At 52.3% G+C, this 22859-nt stretch overlaps 1 protein-coding gene across 2 annotated transcripts; it reads left to right on the top strand.

Moving 5' to 3' along the window:
• Window positions 1–5194: 5194 nt before the first annotated feature.
• On the top strand, window positions 5195–14051 carry LOC123466173 (ubiquitin domain-containing protein TINCR). Of its 2 annotated transcripts, XM_045166642.1 has the most exons (3): window positions 5195–5522; window positions 8506–8617; window positions 9144–14051. In XM_045166642.1, exons 1-2 carry the CDS (start codon window positions 5263–5265, stop codon window positions 8507–8509), a joined length of 264 nt encoding a protein of 87 aa, XP_045022577.1. In that variant the 5' UTR covers window positions 5195–5262; the 3' UTR covers window positions 8510–8617; window positions 9144–14051. The 2 variants fall into 2 exon arrangements, with proteins under 2 accessions (XP_045022577.1, XP_045022576.1); XM_045166641.1 differs by lacking the exon at window positions 8506–8617.
• Window positions 14052–22859: the final 8808 nt, after the last annotated feature.

Here is a 22859-nt window from a genome sequence, read left to right as displayed (position 1 = left end):
AGCATCTCTGGTTCTGCTCTGGTCTGTTCTGCACACCGACAGGTGTGTTGCCTGAAACTTGGAGGCTGGCCTGACAAGGGAGGTGGCTGGGGCTGTGGTGACCAGCACCACAGGTAAAGTCAGCCCCACCCCACCCCTGCCTGAGACAGTGCGACCAGCATTCTGCACCCTCATTCTCTCCCTCCTCTGGGCCTCAGTTTCCCTCCTTTGCTCAGTGAGACCAGCCTCAGGATTCCTTGTGGATTACATGTAAATTGCTCAGCCTGTGTGCTGTGCTATAATCTGTCCTTGGGCACCTGGGTAGATTCCCAGAAGGGATACAGCAGTTTCTCATTTTAATAGCTATTATCAGAGAGATTAGAACATTTCACACATATAATCAGAGAGATTAGAACATGCACCCCCAGTGCATGAGACTGCTCTTTTCCCCAAACCCCAGCAACATGGTGAATTATCAAACTTTTTCATCATTAGCAACCTGATAGATATTTTTTAAAGTATTTTGTGGTAGTTTTATTTTATATTTAGCTTATGACAAATGAGAATGAACTCCCTTTTATATGCTTAGAAGACATTTGTATTCCCTTTTCAGAAACTGTTCATATCATTTGCCTCTTTTATTGGATTTTTGGTCCTCATTGACTTCCGAAAGCTCTTTACATATTAAGGAAATCGTTGTATTGTCTATCATGTCTTGGAAAAGTTTCTCTGACTTAATCTATTGACCCTTCTAGTTTTTGTGTGTGTGTATAGGAATTCTATATTTGTATGTAGTCAGTTATTAATCTTTTAAATCATTAAAGGTGTAATGTCATGCTTCAACACACTGCGATTATTATTAACCTTCCATGTTTTCTTCTAATAGTTTAATAGTTTCTCTGTCTCTCTCTCTCGTTTTTTGCTGGGTGGGGGATGATCCATCTGGAATTAAATTTCCTCTTCTTGTTGTTGTTCAGTTGCCCAGTTGTGTCCAGCTCTTTGCGACCCCATGGACCGCAGCACGCTAGGCTTCCCCGTCCTTCCCTGTTTCCCAGTGATGCCATCTTCCCATCTCATCCTCTAACACCCTCTTCTCCTCTTGCCCTCAATCTCTCCCAGCATCAGGGACTTTTCCAATGAGTCGGCTGTTCATATCAGATGACCAAAATACTGGAGCTTCAGCTTCAGCCCTTCCAATGAGTATTCAGGGTTGATTTCCCTTAAGATTGACTGGTTTGATCTCCTTCCTGTCTAAGGGACTTTCAGGAGTCTTCTCCAGCACCACAGTTCAAAAGCATCAATTCTTTGGCATTCTGCCTTCTTTACGGTCCAGCTCTCACAGCCATACATGACCACTGGGAAAACCATAGCCTTGATTATATGCACCTTTGTCAGCAGATGCTGACACAACACACTGCTGCTTTTCAACACACTGTCTAGGTTTGTCATAGCTTTCCTGCCGCGAAGCAATCGTCTTCTGATTTCATGGCTGCGGTCACCATCCGCAGTGATTTTAGAGCCCAAGAAGAGGAAATCTGTCACTCAGTTCAGTCGCTCAGTCGTGTCCGACTCTTTGCGACCCCATGAATCGCAGCACACCAGGCCTCCCTGTCCATCACCAACTCCCAGAGTTCACTCAGACTCACGTCCATGGAGTCAGTGATGCCATCCAGCCATCTCATCCTCTGTCGTCCCCTTCTCCTCCTGCCCCCAATCCCTCCTAGCATCAGAGTCTTTTCCAATGAGTCAACTCTTCGCATGAGGTGCCCAAAGTACTGGAGTTTCAGCTTTAGCATCATTCCTTTCAAAGAAATCCCAGGGCTGATCTCCTTCAGAATGGACTGATTGGATCTCCTTGCAGTCCAAGGGACTCTCAAGAGTCTTCTCCAACTCCACAGTTCAAAACCATCAATTCTTTGGCGCTCAGCCTTCTTCACAGTCCAACTCTCACATCCATACATGACCACAGGAAAAACCATAGCCTTGACTAGACGGACCTTTGTTGGCAAAGTAATGTCTCTGCTTTTCAATATGCTATCTAGGTTGGTCATAACTTTCCTTCCAAGGAGTAAGCATCTTTTAATTTCTGAAAGAGATGGGAATACAAGACCACCTGACCTGCCTCTTGAGAAACCTATATGCAGGTCAGGAAGCAACAGTTAGAACTGGACATGGAACAACAGACTGGTTCCAAATAGGAAAAGGAGTATGTCAAGGCTGTATATTGTCACCCTGCTTATTTAACTTATTTAATCTGTCACTACTTCCCCTTTTCCCCTTCTGTTTGTCATGAAGTAACAGGGCTGGATGCCATGATCTTACTTTTTTTAATATTTAGTTTTAAGCCAGTTCTTTCATGCTCCTCCTTCACCCTCATCAAGAGGCTCTTTGGTTCCTCCACTTTCTGCCATTAGAGTGGTATCATTTGCATATCTGAGGTTGTTGATGTTTCTCCCATCTATCTCGATTCCAGCTTATAACTCATCCAACCTGGCATTTCTCATGATGTGCTCAGTGTATAGGTTAAACAAACAGGGTGACAGCAGACAGCCCTGTCGTACTCCTTTCTCAATCTTGAACCAATCAGTTGTTCCATGCAGGATTCTAACTGTTGCTTCTTGACCCCCATACAGGTTTCTCAGGAGACAGGTAAGATGCTCTGGTAGTCCCATCTTTTTAAGAGCTTTCCACAGTTTGTTAACACACACAGTCAAAGGCTTTAGCATAGTCCATGAAACAGAGGTAGATGTTTTCCTGGAATTTCCTAGCTTTCTCTATGATCCAGCAAATGCTGGCAATTTTATCTCTGGTTCCTCTTCTTTTTCTAAACCCAGTTTGGACATCTGGAAGTTCTTGGTTCACATAATGCTGAAGCCTAGCATGCAAGATTTTAAGCATGTCCTTACTAGCGTGGGAGATAGGTGCAATTGTCCAATGGTTAGCACATTCTTTAGTACTGCCCTTCTTGGGAATTGGGATGAGGATTGACCTGTCCTGTGGCCACTGCTGCTTGCCCCATCCAATTAAATTTGCTCTTAGCCACCTTTAAATTCGCCATCTGAAACCTGATGGTTGTCTAAGAAGCTGCATAGAAAGTGGACAATAGCATGATGGCTGAAGCCAGGTGGCTAGGGTTCAAATCCTGGCTCTGCCATTTTCCTCTGTGTATCCTCAAGGAAATTACCCTGTCTGAGTCTCACTTTGTTGTTGTTGTTGTTCAGTCACTGAGTCATGTCTGACTTTTTACAACCCCATGGACTGTAGAGCTCAGGCTCCTCTGTCCATGGGGTTTTCCAGGCAAGAACACTGGAGTGAGTAGCAATTTCCTTCTTCAGGGGATCTTTCCGACTCAGGGATTGAACTCGTGTCTCCCACATCTCCTGCATTAGCAGATGGGTTTTTTACCACTACCTTCACCTGGGAAGCCCAAGCCTCACTTTACTTATCTGTATAATGGGAGATAATAGTGCCATGTGAGAATTCAGGGAAGCTTTCTTTTCTTTTTTAAAATCAAGTATTTAGAAGGCCATCTGTCACTGAGCAGGGTTTTTTTTTTTTTCTCTCTCTCTTTCCTGTTTGCTATTTTTGTTTTTATTTGCTTTTCCTTGAGGAGTTTAATTGCACTTGACGATTCTTTCCGCATAGCCAATTAGCCAGTGACTATGCTTCAGGAACATTTCAAAGTGCTTACGTGCAGTAATTCATTCCTTGTAACAATCCCATTGGACAGATGGCAACATTGAGGCCCAGAGAGGTTAAGTTCCTTCCTAAGAAACATGCAAGGGTCAGGGTCGGGCTCAGAACTCTCCATCTGTCCACTGCCCTGTTCTGATTTCAGCCTCCCTCCCCGGCTTTTGGTCACTGCTTTTGGTCACTCACCCAGGAGGCTCCACAGTAACTGGCTTCTAAGTACAGACAGCCTCTCTGAGGTCAAGTCAACATTCTGGACACCCAGAACTGGTCAGTCCTGTCCTGGCAGGTATGGCGATGGATGGGGGCAAGCAGCAATCAAGGAAGGCTTTCAGGAAGAGGGTGCTTGGATAAGACTGGAGAGGCTGGTGGAGCCTGAGAAAGGGGTTGCCAGGGTGGGGGAAGACTGTATGGAACTGGGAGTAGGTGATTTCCTGCTTACAAGCCTCCCCTGACCGTCACTGGCCACAAGCCTTGACTCTTGCTTCTCCTCACTAGGCGCACAACTAAATAGTTGTTGATCATGGACAGGTAACTCCTTGGCGGGAGTGTTGAACTCCTACTCATATGCCAAAGCCCTAGTGCTCCATGCCCACCCATTTGGAAAGCCATCTATCCCTACTGGCCTTTTCCAGCTTGGGGTCTCTTCTACCACTCAAACCCTGACCGCATAGCACTGGGAATCTGTGTGTCCAGCTCTGTGTCCCTGACCTTCAGTTGGGTGACCCTTGAAGGCATAGCCCTAAATTGAGATTTCTCTGGTGCACAGCATCACTCACCCAGCCTGGACACAGAATAAATACTGGTCGAATGTATCATCAAGGAAATAAGGGACTAAATGAGAGTCAGATACAAATACAAACCTCAGTCACTTCCCTCCAGGGCTCCCATCTCCCTTGGGGTAAAAGCCCAAGTCCTGCTTGTGGACCCTCAAGGCCCTGCACGACCTGCTGCATTCCCCGCACCTCACCGTCCCCCCGCCCGCTTAGCTCACTCTGCTCCAGCCCCACTGGCCTCCTCATTGTTCCTCCAAGACACTAGGCAGGGTCTTGCCCCAGGGCTTTTGCACGGGCTGTTCCCCAGCTCAGCATGCAGTAAGCACTCTTGATTGTGACCTTTTGCTTGGCTGGCTCACTCCTCCGTCAGATCTCCATTCAAATGCCACCTCCACAGAGGGGCCTCCCTTGACCTTGATCTCTGAAATAGCCGGCCAGTCTGGAGCTCTGGTCCCTGCCTGGCACTTCCCACGATCGGATGCAGTGTGCATTTACATAGTGATCTTTATGATGCGGCTGTTTTCTGTACATTTCATTCCCTGGTTCCCTGGGCGCCTCCATCTGCCTGGCGCGCAGTAGGCACTTAATACATCTCGGCGTAAACCGAGGGACGTCTGAGGGTGAGGGCTCGGGGCCGGCGAGTCTCCCGCCGCGCCCCGCCCTCGCGGGGCCTCCAGCCTGCGCGCCGGGCGTGCCCAGGAGGGCGGGGCGGGGCGCGGCCGCGGCGGGGGCGGGCGGCCTGGCCGGTCGGGTGGGTGCGGAGGGCGGGCGCGCGCGCGCGGGGCCCCAAGCCGGGTCCGAGCGCCCGGTGCGGGCCATGGAGGGGCTGCGGCGGGGCCTGTCTCGCTGGAAGCGCTACCACATCAAGGTGCACCTGGCGGACGAGGCGCTGCTGCTGCCGCTCACTGTGCGGCCGCGGGACACGCTCAGCGACCTGCGCGCCCAGCTCGTGGGCCAGGGAGTGAGCTCCTGGAAGCGCACCTTCTACTACAACGCGCGGCGGCTGGACGACCACCAGACGGTGCGCGACGTGCGCCTACAGGACGGCTCGGTGCTGCTGCTCGTCAGCGACCCCAGGTGGCCGGGGGCTGGGGCGGCGACCTGGGAACTGGGGCGGGGGCCTGGGGGCGGGGGTCAGGTGGCCCTGGCAGGAGTTCCGGGTGAGGGGTGAGTCAGGGCTCCGGGGAGACGACGGGGAACTGGAGTGATGGGTTGGGAGGTGGGTCAGTATTGACGGGGCCTGCGGGGCACTGGTGGGCCTGGTTGGGGTGGAAGATGGGAGGTGGTGGGTCAGGGCTGGGGAGAGAACAGGGGGCCTGGCTGGGTCCCAGGCGACGGGTGAGTCACGCCTATGGGGGAGATGGCAAGGAACTGAGAGCCTGGCTGGCATCCCGGGTTGGGTGGGAGGTGGGTCAGGATGGATGGGGCCTGGGGGGGCACTGCTGGGCCTGGCTGGGGTCCTGGCTGGGGGTGCTAGGGGAAGATAGCAGGGCATCCCAGGGCCTGGCTGGCATCGCCAGTGCGGTGGGAAGTTGGGAAGTGGGTCAAGCTGGGGGGAGGCGAGGAGAGAGCTTGGCTGGGATAGGGTGGAGTGGGATGGTGGTTGCTGGGGAGGGTGACTACGGGCCCTTCTCACCCCTGTGTTTGCCGCCCCCATTCTCCCCTCCAAGCACTGGCTATTGTGGGAACCCGCTGGGAAGGACGGATGGAGGGAGCCAGGTGCCAAGAAGGGTCATGAGGGCTGCTCGATCCCCCTGCGGGCTTTCTTCTTTTATCACTCTGCCTCTCTGAAGCCTCCCCTGCATTTCTCTTGATCTTTCTGTTTTCTGTTAGTCCCTCTCTGGGGGATGCTGTCCCTGTTAAATTTCATTTCCTTTCCTTCTTCCTGTCTCTGTTTCTCTGTGTCTCTATTCATTTCTGTCTCTGCTGTTTTTCTCTATGTATGTATGTATGTCTCTCTTCCTTCTCTGTTCATCCATTTCCCCCACTACTCCTGTCTTCCCCACAAACTCCTGCTGCCCTTGCTGCCCATGCTCTGATCTGGCCATCTGGGGATATCCAGAGAGGTCCCCTGGCCAAGGTGACCTGAGATGAGTGGGTCTCCCAATTCAAGGAGGGTGGAGGTTGGGCAGAAGGGCCGTGGGAACAGCACATGCAGAGCCCTGGGGCAGCTTTGGGAAATGGTGAAGGCTGATGCTTGGCTAGATGGACAGTGAGATAGAGGAGATGGGCAGGGGCTGGTCCCAGAGCCCAGGATAGACATGCTGGATGGGGGAGGAACTGGAACTTTCTGTGTAATCTTGGAATTTATGGGGGTGATGCTTGCTGGGCCCCTAGAGGCTTGATCCACCAAGCCCAGGGTGGCTTTTTAAAAATATTTATTTGACCGCACTGGGTCTTAGTTGCAGCACTTGAGATCTTTGATTTTCACTGTGACATGTGTGATCTTTCAGTTGCAGCATGCAGACTCTTAGTTGCAGCATGTGGAATCAAGTTCCCTGACCAGGGATCGAACCCAGGCCCCCTGCATTGGGAGCTCAGAGTTTTAGCCACTGGACCATCAGTAAAGTCCCTGGGGGATATATTTTGAGAGCAGTAGTCTCAGATGACAGTCCTGAAGGCTCAAGATGCCGTAGGAGGGCTTGCCTCTCCAGGACCTCTCGAGGGAGGGCCTCGGGGTAGGAGGAGATGGAGGTGCGCTGGGAGAGGATGTTCCTGGCAGTGGCCAGACAAAGCCTAGCAGCTGAATGATGCACAAATGCCTGCACAATCAATGTTCAATATATAATAAGCATTCATTAATTGCCTACTGTATGCCAGGTCATGTGCTGGGCACTGGCATTCAGTAGGGACCCAGACTAGGCTTGCCCTCATGGAGCCCAGTCAGTCTAGTGGGAGAGACAGACAAGGAACCAAATAAATATGTGATTAAAACATCAGGCTGTAATAAGTGCTGTGGATAGTTGCAGGAAGGTCAAGAGTGATGGAGGTGTTGCTGCTTTATCAACAGTGGCCAGGGGAGGTGTCTCAGAGAAGGTGACATTTCAGAGTACCATGTGAAGGAGCTGATTAAACAGAGAACAAGAGTAGGCAGGAGGCAGAGGGCACAACATATGCAAATGCCCTCAGGCAAGACCTAGTATGTTGGAGGAACATTGAGGAGGCCCCTGTGCCTGAGGCAAAGTGAGCGAGGGGGAGAGAGGGAGGAGGGGAGGGCAAGGAGGGGCTGGGGCAGGTCATGCAGGACCTTGTGGGCAATGGGGAGGACTTGGGCTTTGACCCCCCAGGGAGATGGGAGCCCTGGAGGGCTATGGGCAGAGGAGGGGTGTGGCCTGACTCGGGTGCTCACAGGCGCCCTCTGCAGGAAGGATAGACTGGTGGAGGGGGGAGGTCTGGTGATGGAGAATGATGGTGGCAGCTGAACTAAGACAGTCAACTTGCTGCTCCTCCAACTCTCTAGGTGTGGTCCTACCTCAGGACCTTTGCACTGCTGTTCCCTCTACCTGGAATGCTTTCCACTTCCCTCCCTCAGCTCCTTCAGGGCTTAGTTCAGTGTAGATTATCCTCAGTGTAATCTTATCCTGTACACTTATCCTCAGTGTAATTTTCCTTGACCACCTGTTTAAAACTGCATCCCACCAACACCTGCTTTATCTTCCTCCCTGGAACTGACTTGTCTATATTTCACTGATTATTTTTGCTAATATAATACTAATTCTTTTCACCCCATCTCCCCCACTAGACTGTAAACTCTGTGAGGGCATTATTGTCCATCCTATTCACTGCTGTCTCCCCAGTTCAGTGCCTGGCACACAGTAGGTGCTCAACAAATGTTTATTGACTGTATGATTTCTGGAGTTGAGGAAGAGGATGCTCAGAACATCTTCCTGGAGTCCTAGTGGCTCCTGGAAGCAAGAGAGAGGATCTCTAGGGTGGAAGGGAGTCATGGCAGATGCAGAAAGATGCACTGGCTGGATACCAAGCAAACAAGGAGGCCATAAGTGCCAAGGTGAGGGCTACATTGGCCTGTAACCTGTGTCTTTTTGTATCCCTCCTGCAGGTAACCTGGGTTGGAGGACGTGGAGCCATGGCCGAGGGGACCAAGGGTGCTGGCTGAAGGAGCAGGCTGGGATGGGGAGGGGAATCTCCTGGGAGCCTTGACCTCACTCAGGGTAAGCCTCTCTAGTACTTGGGACATGGAAGGGACCTTGGAGATAATGGAGACCATAGATAGGTAAACTGAGGCCCAGAGACGAAAAGGAACTCATCTCTCTGATGACCATCACTCCTCTCCATATTCCTACACTTCTAGACCCTGGGGTAGGGTCACTGGCCTCATTCTCACTTCCCTTTGAACTAACACGTGGCCCTGAGTAATGCTGCCCTGACTTGCTGTGTGTCCTTGGGCAAATTGCTCATGTGCTCTGGGTTCTGTTACTCCCTCTCCTGCCATTGAAAGAGTGGGCTTTGGTTGGCATGTTTGGTGTAGTTGCACTCTTTGCCTGCAATTCCTGTGACTGCCACCAGGTGGCTCCAAGTGCCAAGCTACCCTGGCTACCAGGGTGATGGAAGGGGAGGAGCTGGAGGCAGGTATTAGGGGAAAGGTAAGAAGGAAGACTGGTCAGAGAGCTGGTCTTTCATCCTTTTATTGGGGCCTGGATTGAAATTGTCTTATTCCCTCCCTCCTGCTGTTCCAAGGTTCTGGGCTCCCAGGATAGATGCTGAAACACTGGCCTGCCCAGCTGCTGCTCACCACCTGGGACCTTTCTGACGGAGCCCTAGTCCTTGACACCGAATGAGGACATTGCTGCTCCAGGGCAGCCAGCCTTCCAGTTACGCTGTGTGATCCTGAGGCCATGGCCCCCACCTTGGAGCTTCAAGTGCCCAGGGGGATCCACAGTGTCATCTTGGGAGGCAGCCAGAGGATGTCACACGTGGAAAAGCATAGAGCGGAGAGGAGGGGAGCTTGTGGGCATCACCAGCTCCTGCCTTGAACATTCTCTCAGGCATGCCTCTGCCCAAGCTGTGCCCCTTGCTGGAAGCACTTTTCGCACCCCTGTCTTCAGCTCCAGTCCACCGGGGATTGCAGCCTCCTCCAGAAAATCTTGGATTTCCTTCTTCCCAGCCAGTGAGCACCTTGTCTTCTTTGGGGCCCCCAAAATCCCCCTCTACTGTGAACAGCCTCAGCTGGTGGGTGTGGCTGGTTACTCATGAAATCTCAAATGACTGAAAGTGGAGTACCCCAGCCCTTAGCACTCCAGTGTCGCACTGTGCCCCTCCCCCAAACCTCTCCGCATGTTGTACCCAGGCCTGTCCCTTGTCGGCGTCCTTCACTTGCAGCACAGGGTCTTCTGGTTGAATGGGTGGGAGTTGGGGGTGGGGGTCTGTGCCTGGCAGAGCACTGAGACATTGTTGCTAATCATGGGGGTGATCCGGACTATTCCAGGCAGTGCATTGTAGGAATTCTGGGTACAAGACCCTCTGGGTGGGGAACTCCCTGTGGTCCAGTGGTTAGGACTCTGCTTCTGCTGTGCTTCCAGCCAGGGTTCAATCCCTGGTTGGGGAATTAAGATCCCGCAAGCTGCAGTGTGGGGACAGAAAAAAGAAAAAAGGCCCTCCAAGTAGAACGCGGGAACTCAAGTGTATTTCTGATCTTTGGCCACAGGGCATTGGGTCCTCTGTGCAGTCCACCCACCGCCTGGGGTAGCCCATTCACGTGCACCCTAGAGGGCTGCATTCACGCCCTGGGTGCTGGCATTACAGGGCAGAGGCTCAGGAGTCTGGGAAGAAATAATGTTTTAATTAAGAGTTTTGTTGGCTGCAGGGCCCAGAGTAGGGACAGATGGATAATAAATCATGGCCACGGGGAGAGTAGCGCTCAGATCGGACTTTGTCTTCCACTGGTTGGGGACAACACCAGGCCTGCGGGGCTCCGCTAGGCTCCCCTCAGACAAGCCTCTCCGGGACCGGCGTTCCTCCTGCTGGGGCCAGGCAGCTCAGGCCCCTGCTCCTGCCTGCTTTCAGCCTCAGTGGGTCACACAAACGCTGAGGGACCTGCCTACTCCCCATCCCCCACCCCACCCCCAGGACCCAGCAGGAAAGTGGGGCTTTTAATAGTCATCCCAGCTCCATTCTTTGGTTCTCACGATGTCCCAAGGTCTGTGCCTGGCCTCCACTTACTCTAGTCTGCCAACTGAAAGGATTGTCAGTGGTGGTGAGGATTATGACCCATTTTACAGATGGAGCATCCAAGGTCACCCCATTCTCCTCAGGTCTGCTACCCTGGCCATCCTTGAACTGAAGGGTCCCTAGCCCATGCACAGGTCCCTGATAGAAGAAGGGGGAGAGTTTCCTGCTTCTTGACTGAGGTGGGGGTGGGAGAAAGCATTTTCAGGCCTTTTTTGACATTTAACAAACAGTATGCAAATCACATGCAAATCATCACTCATTTCTTAATCCTCGACAGCTCCACCGTGTTCTAAAATAATAATGTTGGACCTGTCTCTTGGTATTGGCCTGGAGGAGGGGTGCAAGTCTTTTCCCTTCCATTGTTCTCTCTCTCTCTTTCTTCCTGTTATCTCTTTACTCCCTTCACAGTGTTTGTTGGAGTCCTCCCAGTCCTGAGATGAACACAAACAGCAAAAGTGGCTTCTGACATTCCCATTTTCCAGATGGGAAAACTGAGGCACAGAGAGGGCCAAGCCTGGCCTGAGATCCCAGCACCACTTGTGGAAAGCATCCCCACCAAGTGCTGCCATAGACCAAAGTGGACAGTACCTGTGACCCACGAGGAGAGATAACAGTGGTTGGAGCAGGCCTAATACAGCTTGGAGAAGCCAGGGGGAATTCTCCTTGGGTTTCTTGGCCTTGAATGGCAGTCTGCTTGGATCTGGAGAAATCTGACATCTATTGATCTTACTCCTCAAGTCATTTCTCCTGCTATGCCATCATCATGTTCTTTGAATTCGGGCCACAGCCTCTCTGCTCAGTTTGCATGCCTTACTGTTTCTATTTGCAAACTCCTCTTCATCCTTCAAAGTCCCAGCTCTCATGCCCCCTTTGTCATGCAGCCATTTCTGATCCGTCTAAGGTCTGATCTTTCTCTCTGGTCCAACCCTGACCCTTTTGCATACAGCAGCATTATTGTACACTCTGGATCGTTCCCAGCACTTTTCTGATGATGATTTTTTGGTTTTGGTTGCACTGGGTCTTAATGGCTGTGCTCAGGCTTTCTCCAGTGGTGGTGAATGGGCACCACTCTTTGTTGCGGTTCACAGGCTTCTCACTGCAGTGGCTTCTCTTGTTGTGGAGCACAGGCTCTAGGCACACAGGTTTCAGTAGCTGTGGCACATTGGCTTAGTTGCTCTGCAGCATGTGGAATCTTCCTGGCCCAGGGATCGAACCCATATCGCCTGCATTGGCAGGTGGATTCTTATCCACTGTACCACCAGGGAAGTTGAACACTTGTCTGATTTATACACACCTCCAGACTTGTATTTTCTGCCCAGGAAGTGCTTTCAGGTCTTTTTCACCTGACGTAGTCCTACATTTTCAAGGTCCTGGCACTAACGCCCAATCTCCATTGGGTTCAGCAGCCCTCTCCCAGTTGGCCTCTGGGTCCTAAGCCTCCAGCCCGCCTGGCTCACTCCTGACCCACAGAACAGGGAGGTCTATTTGTCCTCCCAGTCTTAGGAGTCACCTCTAAGTCACCCAGGATCACTCAGGCTGGGACTAGGTACAGAGGGACCGAATTGAGTGTGTATAGAATAACAGATTAAGTGTTTGGACACACAGCCAAGTTCAATCTCCCTAACTTGGCCTTGAGCTTCACCTTCCATCGACAGTTCAGCCCTAAGCACATCCTTTTCTCTTCCCTCTTCCATCTCCAGGAATGCTTTTCCCTTGACTCCTATTCTGGGTGACCCCAAGCCAGCCCCCTCCCATCTCTGGGCTGTGAAAATAGGGGAAGCCTGGTCCCCGCCTCAGGGCCTCTCAGGTTCCTGGCTCCACCCCAGAAGCAAGTCTGGGCTGTGAGGAGTTTCGGGTGAGACTTGGCAGTCACTATCTCTCGCTGGGGCCCGCGGCGTCCCGGGGAGGGGCCACCTCCCACCTTGGCTGCCCACTCGCTTTGTGCTCCCAGAAGTTGGAGGGGAATTTTCCTGGGTGGCAGGTAAACCCAGGTGGTTCCCAGAGGAGGCATCTGTGGCTCAGCCAGAAACTTCAGGTGCCCGGACTTCCCACTTCGGTTTTGTTCTGCCTTCCTCCCTTCCCTTCTCTCTCTGGGACTCCAGACTGGATTCTGGCGTTATCTAACTTTGTCCATTACTTCAACGGGCACATGTTGAGCATGCTCTGTGTGCCTGGTCTGGTGCTGGCTGCTGGAGATACCAACACAGAGCTTGCTTTGGCTGCCTTAGATGGCGGGGCAGGCTGTTCACTGCACAAAAACATCCAGCTGGGGTCAGAGGGCCTCAGGAAGGGGAATCTTTTTGAAATTCACACAAAGTATCCTATAACACTGAGTGGTGGTCCTGATCCTGCTGCCTCCCTGCCTGCCCCCAACCTGTGTCTCCATCCACTCAGTCTCTTCTGCACGTATCTGCCTCCCATTTATCACTTCTTTCTCTGTGTCTCTTGATCTCTGCCTCTCCACTATCTCATTCCGAGTCTCTCTGTCTCCATTGCTGTCTCTCTCTCTCTCCATGTCTCTGGCAGTTTCTCTGTCTCTTTCTCTCTCCATATTCCTGTATCTGTCTCTCGTATCCACTCTCAGAAAGGATACCCTTTCCTGCCGATCCTCTGAGCGCAACCTCTGGGGTGTTTCCAAAAGCTGCTGAGACTGCCCATTCTGTAATTGTGGATGAAGCACCTCCTGTTTGCAGGCACTGAGGACAGCATGGTGACTGGGACACCCAGCTGTTGGCCGTCTTGGAGTTATAGATCCAGCAGAGGAGACAGAAGCCACAGGGCGGTGCTCCTGGGACCCTGGAAACCCCTCCTCTGAGCTTCCCCCCAGTCCTCTTCTGAATGACCTCGGGTGGTCCTTGTTCCTCTGTGGGCCTCAGTCTCCAAACCTGCCCAAGGAGGGAGGGAGGTGTTTAAGGTGGCTGGGCCAGAAGCTGCTTGCACAGTCTGGGCTATCTGTAGGCAGAGAGATCCTGACTCATCCCCAAGCCAAAATGGGTTTGAAAGAATCCTCTAACGGAAAAACAGTTCTAAGAAAAAAGAAAACAAAAAGTCACAGTCACCTGCCCAGGCTGCTGTCTGACTCACCTGGGGTGGAAGCAGCCTCACTGCCATCCCCTGGAACATCAGAGAAACTTCCCGCCTCTTCCTCTGATGGCCCCTGGCTGCTGTTGGCCTCACCGTGATGGCTCCAGACCTGGCACTGACCTTACGCTTGTGCTGTGAGCTCCAGTCCCACTTAACCACGTTGCTGACCTCTGAGTGGGAGAAACTCTTTCTGGCCACAGGACCTTTGCATGCGCTGTTGCTGCATTTGGAAGACCCTCTCCCCACCTCTCACCTTTCACTCTCCGCTTTGCGGGTTCAATGTCACTTCCTTGGGGAGGCTCTGAACAACTGTGTCCCCTGGTTTTGCATTCACAAAGTATCCTGTTCTCTTCCTTTGTAGCATTAAATATTTATATTATTATTCATTCAATGTGTTATTTTCCCCACTAGCCTCTGGGCACCAAGAAGGCTGGGATGAGGTCTGGTCTGGTCACTGCTGAATTGTGCAGCATTTAATAACCCAGAGTAAGGGAGTGGGAGCCAAGGACACCCTCCCTTCTCAGGCTCCATAAGGGTCCCCCGCCCTGGTTTCTGCCACCACTGGGTCTAGCTCCAGGTGGCTGCAGGGCACAGAGCCTGGGGATTGGGATTCCAGGCACTCTGGCTCCTGCCACTTTGATAAATGGGGGAAATTCAGAATTAATTATTGACTGCTGCACCGAGCCGGCCTGATCTGGACAGATAAAGAGTGTCCTCACTGTCGCGGCTGCCCAGCACTTCTCGGGAGTTTATTAGAGGTTGGGAGGCGGCTGGCCGAGGGGGAGAAGCCCAGAAGGCATGGAGCCAGATGGAGCTGGTTTGCAAAGCCTGGCTCGGCCAGGCCACTTCGGAAGGCCACAGCGGTCCGCGGATCTCATTGCCCTTGGGGGAGGTCGTATAGAAGCAGGGGCGGAGGGGAGAACTTGGGCTTTTACACTAAGGGAAGCGGGACCCTGGAGGGCTGTGCGCGGAGGAGGGGCGAGGCCTGACTCAGGTGCTCATAGGCGCCCTCCAGTGGCTGCTTCTGGGAGGCCCGACTGTGGGGGCTGGGTTTGGGAGCCAGGACCCCAGGGTGGAGGCAACTGCGCTGGTCCAGGTGAGTGATGATGGGGGGAAGAGCGTTCCAGGCAGAGGGAACATGCAGTGCAAAGGCCCTGAGGCAGGGCCATGCCTAGTGTGGGAGGAACAGTAATGAGGCCCATGTGGTGGGAGCAGAGTGAGGGGGAGGGGAGCGGGAGGGGGGCCGGCTGGGAGGAGACAGGGCAGGACCTGGTGGGGAGGGTGTGGGCTTTTCCTCCTAGATGGATGGGATGTGGTGGGCTTAGCAAGAACAAGAGCTCTGACTGGCGAAGGCTGGTTGTACTGCCTCTGGATCCAGGCACTCCAGCTGAGTGCCTGAGGTTAATGGACTTCCCAGGTGGCTCAGAGGTAAAGAATCCGCTTGCCAATGGAGGAAATGCAGGTTCGATCCCTGGGTGGGGAAGATCACTTGGAGAAGGAAATGGTACCCCATTCCAGTATGCTTGCCTGGAGAATCCCATGGACAGAGGAGCTTGGGGGGCTACAGTCCTTGGGGATGCGAAAGAGTCAGACACAACTTAGTGACTAAACAGCAACAACAATGAGCCTAATGACTTGACCTTCTGGGCCTCAGTTTCTCATCCATAAACTCAGTCCAATAGTAGGACACCCTCTCATAGTTCAGTTCAGTCGCTCAGTCGTGTCCGACTCTTTGCGACCCCATGAACCACAGCACGCCAGGCCTCTCTGTCCATCACCAACTCCCAGAGTCCACTCAAACCCATGTCCATCGAGTTGGTGATGCCATCCAACCATCTCATCCTCAGTTGTCCCCTTCTCCTCCTGCCCTCAATCTTTCCCAGCATCAGGGTCTTTTCCAATGAGTCAGCTCTTCGCATCAGGTGGCCAAAGTATTGGAGTTTCAGCTTCAACATCAGTCCTTCCAATGAACACCCAGGACTGATTTCCTTTAGGATGGACTGGTTGGATCTCCTTGCAGTCCAAGGGTCTCTCAAGAGTCTTCTCCAACACTACAGTTCAAAAGCATTGATTCTTCAGTGCTCAGCTTTCTTTATAGTCCAACTCTCCCATCCATACATGACCACAGGAAAAACCATAGCCTTGACTAGACGGACCTTTGCTGGCAAAGTAATGTCTCTGCTTTTTAATAATGCTGTCTAGGTTGGTCATAACTTTCCTTCCAAGGAGTAAGCGTCTTTTAATTATAGTGGTGAGGCTCAAATGAGCTCGGGATAGGGAGGAGCTACTGGTGCCATGAAGCAGCCGTGACAGGGATTAGGGTTAAGACAGCAAGCCCCTGGCCTTCACACAAAACTTAGGAGGCTTGGAGGAAGGTAGGCAAAAGGTACAAACTTCCGGTTATAAGAGAAACAAGTACCAGTGATGTAATGTACTCGATGACTTTAGCTAACACTGCTGTATGATATATAAGAAACTTGTTAAGAGAGCAAGAAATCCAGGGTCTTCCTGTATGTCTGGTGATTAGGACTCCATGTTTCCACTGCAGGGAGTTCACATTTGATCCCTGGTCAGGACACTGAGATCCCACAAGCCATGAAAATAGAAAAAGAGAGAATAAATCCTAAGAGTTCTCATCACAAGGAGAAAAAAATGTTTCCCTTTATCCTTTTCTTTATTTTCTTTCTGTTGAATCTATATGAAAAGATGGATGTGAGTTGAACCTATTGTGATGATCATTTTGCAATATGTGTAAATCGAACCATCATGGCCTTAAACTTATGCATTGATGTATGTCAATTATTTCTCAATAAAAGTGGGGAAAAAAACTTTAGAGGAGATGTCAAACTCAGTCATCTGGATAAATACGATTTTAATGTAACATTGGAAAGAAAACTCAAATGCAAAAACATCTACAATGAACAAAGTATCTAAGTGTTAAATATTGACAGGCTCTGACTGCGCGCAATAGCTCCGGCCTTCACACTCACCTCACCCTTTTCCAGGCGCTACTGCACCTGGGAGGCCTCCCTCCCACCCAGCCTCCCCTCCCTGCAGTAAAGGCCTCTGATTAAACCTTAATTCCAGATGATTAAGCCCAGGGGTCTGGGGGCCTGGCAGTTCTGCAGGAGGGAGGCCCTGGCAGGGGTGGGCCAGGCTGGGCCTCCCCGGGGGAGAGGGAAGGCCAGGAAGGAGGCCGCTGAGTGGCTGGAGTGGAGGCTGGAACTTAATTAGCCCCTCAGGATTAATTACTAGGCCCAGGAACAGGCTGAGAAATCTATTACTCGAGTGGCTCCCAGCTCCAGGCTTCCCTCATTCGCTCCATCATTTTTTCTCTACACTTCCTTCTCATTCTTTTCCAACAAAATATATTTGTTTAAAAAATGCACCTTTATATCCTATCGTGAAAACACAGATAATATATTTTTTCAGCAGAGTAGATAGTATATAAATTTGGGGGGATATACATTGAAGGAAATATATAACTGTTAAAAAGTGATCTACGTGGTTCTGGTTGGAACCATGGCAACCACTGTGAGCACTGAGCCTGTGCTGAGAGCTTATACACCCTTCTTAGCTCACCTTCTCCTCACAATAGCTCTGGTAGCGGGGTTGCTAGAAGGAGGCGGGCGGGCAGAGAGGAGATGGTGCTGGACTTGCTGTTTTCTTCTCCAGGGGTTCTTCCCAACCCAGGAATTGAACCTGTGTCTACCTGCATTGTAGGTAGATTTTTTTTTTTTTTTTTTTTTTACCACTGAGCCACCTTGAAAGTTCATTTTGCTGGAGCTTTCTAGCTCTATGATCTGTGCTCTGGGCTCCATGGAATACCCTGGAGTGGGACTTGAGATCTTGTCCTGCAAAGCCCTGACAGGCTGTTCTGTGAGCTACTTCAGGTTCCACTTGAGCCCACTCCTTGCTACTTTTTGCTTTCTGCCTCCAAGCATTCGCCTCAGTTGCTCCCCAAACCAGGAATGCCCCTTCTTCCTTTGTGTGAATCTGCCTTATCTTCAAAACTCAGGGCAGGGGACTTCCCTGAGGGTCCAGTGGCTAAAACTCTTGAGCTCCCAATACAGGGGGCCCGGGTTTGATTCCTGGTCAGGGAACTAGATCATGCAGCAACTGCTGAGCCTGTGAGCTCTAGAGCCCTCATGCCACAACTAGAGAAGGCGGCATGTGCCCACAACAAAGACCCTGTGCAGTCAAAAGATAAAAATAACAAAAGCCAACCAAACCAAACAACCTCACCCACAAAACCACAGGGCACTTGTCTGCAGGAGGCTTTCTTTGTGAACCCCCAAATTGAGACTTCACCCACTCTACCATGGCCCTCCCCAATCCCCTGCCCATCTGGGGATTCGCTGTGTCCTCCTTTGAACCCTGCGTAGCTGAGCTCAGGTCAGATCTCAGTCATGGGGGGACACTGGGCTCTTTGGTTCCTCCTCTCACCCCTAAGCACTAGCATCATCCTCCCGTTTTAGAGGGAAGGAAGCTGAGGCTGAGAGAGAGAGCCAGTGACCTGACTCTCACACCAGGGAGGGGACAAACTCTGACACTGTGTCATGAACTGCCTCCTGTGTCCACTGTCCCAAACTGGCCAGAAGGGAAACCATCCCCAACAGGCAAACTGGCCTTCCCCAGGTCACGTGGCTGGTCTTGGCGATGGAGTCAGGGACGGATTCCTCCTCAGAATGGAAGATGAGGGCTTCCATGGTGGCTCAGTGGTAAAGAATCCATCTGCCAGTGCAGGAGACACGGATTCCATCCCTGATCTGGGAAGATCCCACAGGCTGTGGAGCAACTGAGCCTGGGGGGCCACAACTATTGAGCCTGCGCTCTGGAACTCAGGAGCTGGAACTACTGAGCCCATGTGACGAAGCCCATGAGCCCTAGGGCTGGTGCTCTGCAACAAGAGAAGCCATCACAATGAAAAGCTCTCACACTACAACTGGAGAGTAGCCCGCACTTGCTGCAACTAGAGAAAAGCCCGCACGGCAATGAAGACCCAGCACGGCCATAAGTAAATAGGTAAAATTATATTAAGGAAAATGAGTCTGGATGGAAGGTGAGAAAGGCAAGGTCACAGCAGGGCTGGTGTGGGGAACTGGCCTGGGCAAAGGTGGGGATGCCAGAATGAGTGGTTGAGGGGTGGGGGCCAGAGAGAGGGGGCCCGGCAGGGTACAGGGAGGATGTGCCCTCGGACTGGGGGCACTGAAGCTCCCAACCCCCACTCTGTCTCTTCCCCATCTCCCACCTCCTTCTCCTGCTGCAGAAATATTTAAAGGAGCCCATCACTTTCTGGCTGGCTTCATTTGGTGGACATTTCATTACTTCCTGGGGTCCAGGGTCTAGGGAATTAATTTAGCAGGTACAGGGCTGGGACCAGGAGAGGTGACCCCCAGAGTGAGAGCCTGCCACCTGTCCCCCTACCTGAAGGCCTCCTCTTGCCACAAGAGGTCCATTACACCAGATGAGAAGACTGAGGTTCAGAGCGGAAGGAGCAGGCGTGAGGACTCTTGACCTCATAAGCCCCCGCATCTGGGTGCCTCTCCTTGCCCCCTTCCAGAGCTCTGCCCTGGGCAGGTGTTCATGCTCACACAGGTGAGAGAGGCTGATAGAAATTTTAATGGTGGAAACTCAGGCATGTTAACAGGAAACTGGAGTAATGGGTCCCCAGAAAGATGTGATGCTGGGTGGCAGGTGTCAGACCCTTCAGCTGGGTCCCCTGAGTCCTCAGCCTTCTCAAGGCCCAAGGGGCACTGCTGCCCTCTGACTGTTGAGCGCAGGACACACGTGGGCACACGGCACGCCCTATGGACCACGCCGGTGCCTGTGGGTGGTATGTATCTCCCCGCCTCCCCTCGCTTCACACAGCAGCCTTATCCTCTGCCTCTCGCCCAGGAACCATTATAGTGTCAGAACAATGATGTCGCCCAAGATGGGCTGGCCTCATGTTTAATTCATCCTGGGGCTAATTATAGCCAGGCTGGGGGAGGGGCGTGGCTCTGGGCTGCTGGGCCAGCCCTCTGGCACCTCCTTCTAGCGTGTGGCCTCGGAGGAAGATGGAGGCAGCGCCCATGGCAGGCACGGGGCCCTGCAGGATGACGGGAAGGAGGCATGGGGATTCCAGCTCAGGGCCATTGTGTGCATGCCTCAGGATGGTTCTTTCCTTCCCTCCTCCCTCTGTCCCTCGGATCAGAATTGACACTAGTATTGGGGTTGATACAGGCGCTTACATCATCTTCCAGGTGGGCCCATCAAAGCCTAAGGTCCCAGGGCAGAGCCAGCCAGCACCTGACACTGGGATCACGTGACATTCCTCACTGTAGTGTTCAGCCCTCCATCAATGTTAGCCACACTCTTTGGCGGTGTGCTTGGGTGCTCACGATGCACCCAGAACAGTTCTGAGCAACTTACATGATTGTCACCAAACAGAGATGAGCGTCTCCCTCACCTCCGATGCAAAACTGAAGGAGGCACCCACAGACACAGCCAGCAAGGTAAATACCATTTTAAGCATATTTTAAGAATCCCAAGCAGTGTAAAAAAAAAAACAACTCACATGGAACAAGACATCCAGATAGTAAGTATAGGTGGATTGGACCCTACACTGGATATTCTTTTCATGTTGACAGCCCCTAGGAGGTGGGGACTGTGATGGTCAACATCCCATTTTACAGATGGGGAAACTGAGGCACAGAAGATCAGGAGGCATGCTCTTGTTTACTCTCCTCCTCCCCCGCTCTGCCCCTCCTCCATGTCCTGGCCCAAGTCAGGGCTTTGTTCTCCCTTCCCTAGCTTGGACCCCTCCTTCCTGACACCCAGCCTGTCCCCATCAACTTGAACGAGTGACACGGCCCAAAATAGCTTTGGGTGTCAGTTGCTGGCAGGCTGCCCTGGGCCACATGCCCACAGTCCTCCATAAAAGCTCTTCCCAGTGGGTGGGAGAGACCCATGCTCTCTGCCTGTGCCTCAGTGTCTCCATTTGTCCCCTGAAGGAGTGAAGCCCCTCATCTCTGGCTTCCCGTCCGGCAAGGTAGGTGGTGAAAACCAGGTTCCCCCTGCTTGAGAGGCCACCATGCATGAAGCCTTCCTTGAGGGATAAGCACACCCCCCACCTCATTCCAGTTTGAATATATGTGTAGTTTGATGAGTGCTTTAGTGCTGGAATTCCAGAGCCAGCTGGCCTAGGTTCAAATCCTGACTCCACCACGTGCCTGTTGTGTGACCTTAGGCAGACCACTTAACCTCTCTGTAGCAACAGCTCCATCAGTAAGAATCACAATCTGGGGAAATGCCTCTGGATTAAAGAAATAAAATGAATGCTTGGAAAGCTTAGGGCAATGTTTGTATACACTAGGTGCTCAGGCCTTGCTGAAGTCTCTGGGGCCAGGTACTGAGCTTCAAGATCCAGGCCTCCGGGTCTTGCAGTCATGTGAGTGCTGACTTTCAGTCATGTGAGTCACGTTTTAAAGATGAGGTTCCAATACAAGCCTGAGGTCATGCCCCAACCACTAGCTGCGAGCTCAGCAGGGATTCGAACCTGAGGCTCAGCCTCCAGCTCCAACGCTGACCCCCATCACCCTCTGAGGCCCAGAGATGGCACCAAGTGTGCCTGAGTCACACAGCGGCGGTGCGAGAGGGCAGGGCGGGTTCCTCCTGGCGGCGGCGGCAATCGCCCCCACAGCGCCCGCGTCCTGGCCAGGAGCTGGGGGGCGGGCAGCGCAGGCCGGGACCGGGGACCCAGCTCCCGGCGGCGGCGCTGAGCGTTTCCATGGCAGCCTGGCGGGAGCAGGCCGGAGCGATTAGGCGTCCTGAGGAGCGGCTGCTAAAAATAGCCCGCACCGCAACGGGCTCATTAGCCGCTGGGCTTTTGACTGCCAGGTACCCTCTCCCGGCTCTCCTTCCTGCTCGCGTCCGAGTTCGCAGCGCGAGGCTGCAGGGGGATGTGACACGGGAGGCGCAGCTCGTCCTGCACCCCCTCGGGCCTGGACTGGCCTCCAGGCTTGGCCCCTCCGGGCCCTCCTCTCCGGGACCTTCATTAAAGGCAAATTTGGCCACACTCCTCCCCTGCTCTAAATCCTCCATGGCGCCCCCTTTGCCATTGCTCCCACGTCCCAGGTATTTCACCCTTATTGCCTCTCTGGCTTCATCTTCCCCTGGTCTGGATGCTCTCAGGGCTCTGAGCCTTTGCTCCTGCTGTGCCCTTCATGTGGATCCCCTTGCCTTTCCCTCCTCATTTTTCGCATCTCAGCTTACATGTCACCTCCTCCAGGAAGCCTGAGGCTCCAGTCCAGCTCAGGAGCCTCTTCTGGGCTCCTTCCTCACAGCTCGGACACTAACCCGTGAGCGCTGAGAGGGAGAGAATGAATGGGTTTTGGTCCCGATGTCTGAAATAGAACCTGGTACACAACAGTTGCCTGATAAATGTTTCTGGAATGAATGAAAGAATGAAATCAGCCAGCTTGATAGAGGCTTTACCTAGGTGGGCACTCAGTGGGTTCCCACTGTCCTCTGTTCCCAGGCCAGAAGGTCAGTGTCCATCCTCTCTCAATTAGGTTGATTTTTCTGCTCCCTTTGGACAGGATATCTGAGCTGTGTGACCTCTCCATGTTACTCACCCTCTCTGGTCTCCTTTTGCCCTACAGAAATGCCATAGACACAGAAATGCCATAGACATAGGACTTACAGGTCAAAAGTTTTGGTGGAGCTGTGATAATTTGGAAGAGAGGGGGAGATATGAAGGTGAAGAGGATGTACGGAAAAGTGGACATTCACGAATATATCTTGGAAGAAAACTAAGTCTGTTGGAAAACCAGTGGGCAGCCTCAGATGCTTAGGATTTCCAGAGAAGCCAAGAAGGGCAGTTTTCAGGCTGGCCACAAGGTGGCGCATTTGTCATGGCACAGCTTGGTTGTGAGAGGCCAGGCTTCAGCAATACTGAAGTTCAGTGAACCGTGAACTTCCAGATGTTCAAGCTGGTTTTAGAAAAGGCAGAGGAACTAGAGATCAAATTGCCAACATCAGCTGGATCATCGAAAAAGCAAGAGAGTTCCAGAAAAACATCTATTTCTGCTTTATTGACTATGTCAAAGCCTTTGACTGTGTGGATCACAATAAACTGTGGAAAATTTTGAAAGAGAT

The sequence above is a fragment of the Bubalus bubalis genome, chromosome 9, assembly GCF_019923935.1.
Source record: "Bubalus bubalis isolate 160015118507 breed Murrah chromosome 9, NDDB_SH_1, whole genome shotgun sequence".
NCBI lineage: Eukaryota > Metazoa > Chordata > Mammalia > Artiodactyla > Bovidae > Bubalus > Bubalus bubalis.
This window is presented reverse-complemented; position numbering and strand designations above follow the sequence as displayed.